Source organism: Lathyrus oleraceus, chromosome 1, assembly GCF_024323335.1.
Source record: "Lathyrus oleraceus cultivar Zhongwan6 chromosome 1, CAAS_Psat_ZW6_1.0, whole genome shotgun sequence".
Taxonomy (NCBI): domain Eukaryota; kingdom Viridiplantae; phylum Streptophyta; class Magnoliopsida; order Fabales; family Fabaceae; genus Lathyrus; species Lathyrus oleraceus.
In genome coordinates, this window is record NC_066579.1 from 246,632,540 (window position 1) to 246,636,743 (window position 4,204).

Sequence of the window (4,204 nt, forward strand, 5' to 3'; positions counted from 1 at the left end):
ATTATGAGTCGGTGTTGGTTGTTGATTGTGATTATGTGGTTGATACTGGAACGGAGGTTGTTGATACTGAGCGGCGACAACATAAGGATACAGATAATATGGCATGAGAGCCATAGGAAATTGATATTGGGGGTGGACATTTGTCGTTACAACATTTGTCTCCCCTTCTTTCTTTTTCGTAAAGCCCTCATGCGGCTTCTTATTCGTAGTCTGTTGAGCGATGGTACCTAAAATCTTTCCTGATTTAACCCCATTTTCGACACGTTCACCAATGGTAACCATGTCTACGAAGTTAGTGGAAGAATTGCCGATCATTTTCTCAAAATACAACCCATGAAGAGTACCCATGAAGATGTCAACGAGTTCATTGTTCGACAAAGCTGGTCTGACCTTAGAAGCTATTTCTCGCCAATGTTGAGCATACTCTTTGAAAGTCTCGCTGGACTTTTGTGTATGATTTTGTAGCTGCAATCTGGTTGATTCCATATCGGGGTTATACTTATACTGCTTTAGGAACGCCTAATATAAATCTCTCCAGGATCTAATCTTGGTACGCTTTAAGCCCATGTACCAGTCTAAGGAAGCCCCTGACAGACTATCTTGAAAATAGTTGATTAGCAGATCATCATTGTCAATATACGATGCCATTTTCCTGCAGTACATCGTAATGTGACTTCGAGGACAACTTAGCCCCTTATACTTCAGTAGATTTGGTACTTTGAACTTTTTAGGGGGTGCCACGTTTGGAACTAAACAGTGATCTCTTGTGTCTATGCCGAAGGCAGAGAAACCTTTGATATCCCTTATTCTATAATCCAATAACTGGTAATCTTCCAGCCGGGCCGGACTAGAAGTAGGAACGACGACATGACTGGTTGGTCAGGAGGTGTCTTGAGCCAACGTCTGAACGAACATAGTTTAGGGAGAAAACAACATATGTGGTGGATAAGAGAAATCAGGAGGCACTGTTTGGGACACAACATGCATCATGTGAGGGAACTTCCCTCCATCTTGAGCATTAGGGGCCTGAGGTGCCCCAACTTGCAAGTACTAGAGTGCAGGCTTGGTAGGTGCATATGGCAACATCGAAACAGAAGTTGCCCCGGTGTAAGCAAACAAAGCAGCTTGAAAGTGATTCGGATTCACAAGTCTAGCAGCCGGAGAAGGAATCTGAAAGTGGAGGCGAGGGCCTCGGTACTCATCTTTATTGTCAGGGGTTTTAACAAGAACCTGACCTTGGGCATTCTCAGGGTTGGCAGCATCAACCGTTTGAGGAATCTAGATCGTAGGCACACCCCATGGGAAAACAACATTCCTGACAGCATTAGGGGAGACAAGAGCTTGATGAGGGATAAAGGCACCCCTATTAGCAAAATGAGCGGCGAGATTGGGGGGAATTCCCTAGGGATAGGCAGCAATAAGCCTATTCGTAGTAGAAGGGAACAGAGGTTGATTCATAGCAGTCGGTACCACGGTCTCCATAGGAGTTTCGATAGTGGCAACGACATCAACAGTTGTATTGGTCACCCTAACAACACTGGTAACATTTGCAGCAGCAGGGTTAGTAGAGGTAGAAGCCCTCGAAGCTTGGAGAATTTCAAGAATGGTCTCCATGTTTCCCCTGAAGAGGTTCATCTCACCTTGGACCTGAGCCATGGTTTCCTTAACAGCAGCATTCTCGATCTCAAAGACAACCATGAGTTTGGATTTGTTTGCACGGGTATAAATAGCGATGACGAGACGTCGTAGTTGTTGTAGAAAGATAGATAATGTAAGAATTTTGTTTTCTTGTTAGCAAAATGTATGAATGCATGAATGTATGGATGTAAGCCAAAAGAAATAATTTTGAGGGTGCCAGTGTGTCAGTGTGCATATATAGTCATACAATTAGTAGGAGTAAGACAACAAAAGTATTTCAACAAAATCTCTTTTATTCATTTGAAGAACAACAATAGAAATTATTACAACTCGAAATCTTTTCAATGAACTATAAGAACATCAACCTTGATCCTTTCAAAGACAACCCTATACACTGATACGAAATGAAAAACAGCTCATGGAGTGTTGTGAGGAAACATGTCAGCATACGCCTTCTGCAGCAATCCATGAAGGTCCTCAAGCACATGGTCAACGAACTTGACCAGGCATGCATGTCTTTCATTCCAGTACTGTGCATCCTTGATAAGGTTGTACAATAGGGAATGATTAGGTCAGTTTAAGAGATCCTGTACAAACGCCTCCTTCTGATCTAAGAGAACCTGCAGGTGACGACTGTGGGTCTCCCACTGAATAGCTTCATCCTTCAGTTGGTTCCTATCTCTCAAACTCCGGTGTGCTTGACCCTTCAGTTCTCGAATCTCCTCAAACCTTTTATCGAGATCACTCTGGTGTTGTGAAAGAGTTAATTCTATCTTTTTGGCAAGACTTTTCTCTTCCTTCAACCCCTTTTGACACTTCTCTAAATGGTCTTGTAGATTCTTGATCTGATTTTGGTAATCAATCTCCAATTTGCATGTGCAGTATTGGGCTTCAGCTAATTGTTTCTTCTTGGTTGCAAGGGTATCATAAGTTCCATTCAAGGCTTCCCCCACCTTTCTTCTCTTATTCTGCTCAATCTGAATGTCAGCGTATGCTTTATTGAATCACTATCTCTTATGACTGAGGTTGATCTTTGAAGCATCCCTTTCTGATGTGACTTTTCCAAGACTGGACCGAAGGTCGGCATTCTCTTTCTCCAGCTTCCTGATAGTCTCTTTGATACAGTCCACTTCAGAAATGGTAGCAACATGTGGTTCAATAGTCTTGAGACTCATGGATGGTTCCCATGGGTACGACAACTTAATCATCTTAGCTATTGACTTCACCCAAGTAGAATATGGTATTGTCATGGTGTACATCTGTTTTCCCAATTCTTTCTTCCTAATACGCTGTATTTTACCCCAGGCACTACGCACTTTCTTCATCAAATCTGGATTCTCAACCCCTTCAGCTAAACCTAGTTCTTCCAATTGTCGGTCTTCATGTTTTTTCTTCAGTGGATGCCCTAACTGACATAGTGAAAGAATAAGGTTATAGTTGATCAACCTCCCTTTAGTACTGATGAGCGGAACGTTTGGAAACTCCCCACAATGGAAGATAAGTTCTACCACAATATAACCATGGTTGTACCATGTGACGTCTTCAGCATCCAATGACATCAACCTTTGTGACCAGTTCAAATCCCCCACATTATTAGCAAATTCTCCTCTCTTTGGCAAGTGAGTTATGATCCACTTGTGAAGTAGAAGAATGCAGCAGTTAATAGTTCCACCCTTCATGTTTCTCCAATGAAAAGAGAAGAAAACATCAGCTAGTAGTGTAGGAACTGGGTTCTGGGAGATGAAGATGGTGATGGAGACCTTGCCAATGAAACCATCGACACTTGGGAATAACACCAGACCATAGATGAGTAATGCAATCCTAGCATAGAAGGCGTCCCAACTCCCATTGTTGGCAAATACAGTGGCTTTCTCGAACAAGAACTTAGACGGAAAGCCCTTGGTATTACCCTTAACTCAGAAACTGGAATCAATTAAATCCTTCTTCATGTGTAATACATGTGCTATCACGGCAGAATTTGGGAAGTTATCTTCATTCATATAAGGCGCTTGGTTCTTAACTGGCAGCTGGAGTAAGTGAGCAAATTCTTCCAGCGTGGGAGCTAGAAGAAAGTCCTGAAATGTGAAACAATGTAATGTGGGATCGTAGAACTGTGCAAATGTAAAGATTAATCCTGCATCTTCTCTAGTAGCTAGGACTCCCAACAAATTACCATAAGCTTTCTAGAAGGATACCCTGTAGTCATCAACCAAAAAGTCACAGAGCTTCCTCAGTTGATCAAACTTGGAGTCTATTAACTTGTACTGATACATGTTTCTTCTGTATGTCTTCTCCATACCTGAGTCGAAAATAGCTACTAACAACTATAGGTCCCTGAAAAATGAAAATGCAACAAGAAAAATCAAACATTATGATGCAATGATGTTATATGATGCAATTATGGTGAGATATCACATAATCAGAATTCCGACATATTCTGGATAAACTGCATATTCTGTTTGTTGCAAGTTCAAAGGTCTAACGTACACACACAAAACGAATATGAAGGAGCTTGGTTTCCTGAAAAAACCTAATATCCCTTTCACATGTATGTACTATCCTTAAA

General features: G+C 41.7%; 1 protein-coding gene across 1 annotated transcript; it reads right to left on the reverse strand.

Moving 5' to 3' along the window:
* Nucleotides 1–2,210: 2,210 nt before the first annotated feature.
* On the reverse strand, nucleotides 2,211–3,935 carry LOC127101821 (uncharacterized). Its single transcript, XM_051039266.1, has 4 exons — nucleotides 3,834–3,935; nucleotides 3,597–3,713; nucleotides 2,697–3,548; nucleotides 2,211–2,615 (listed from the first exon to the last, which is right to left on the reverse strand). The coding sequence occupies exons 1-4, from the start codon at nucleotides 3,933–3,935 to the stop codon at nucleotides 2,211–2,213; spliced, it is 1,476 nt and encodes a 491-aa protein (XP_050895223.1).
* Between the last annotated feature and the right edge of the window lie 269 nt (nucleotides 3,936–4,204).

Bases quoted from the DNA above. Each gene is read 5' to 3' on its own strand.
- LOC127101821 (XM_051039266.1), bottom strand. From the start codon at position 3,935: ATGGAGAAGACATACAGAAGAAACATGTATCAGTACAAGTTAATAGAC. The intron at 3,549-3,596 runs GTATTACACATG...TTCTGAGTTAAG, and splicing joins ATTCTGCCGTGATAGCACAT to GGTAATACCAAGGGCTTTCC. The intron at 2,616-2,696 runs GTCACATCAGAA...GCTGACATTCAG, and splicing joins TTCGGTCCAGTCTTGGAAAA to ATTGAGCAGAATAAGAGAAG.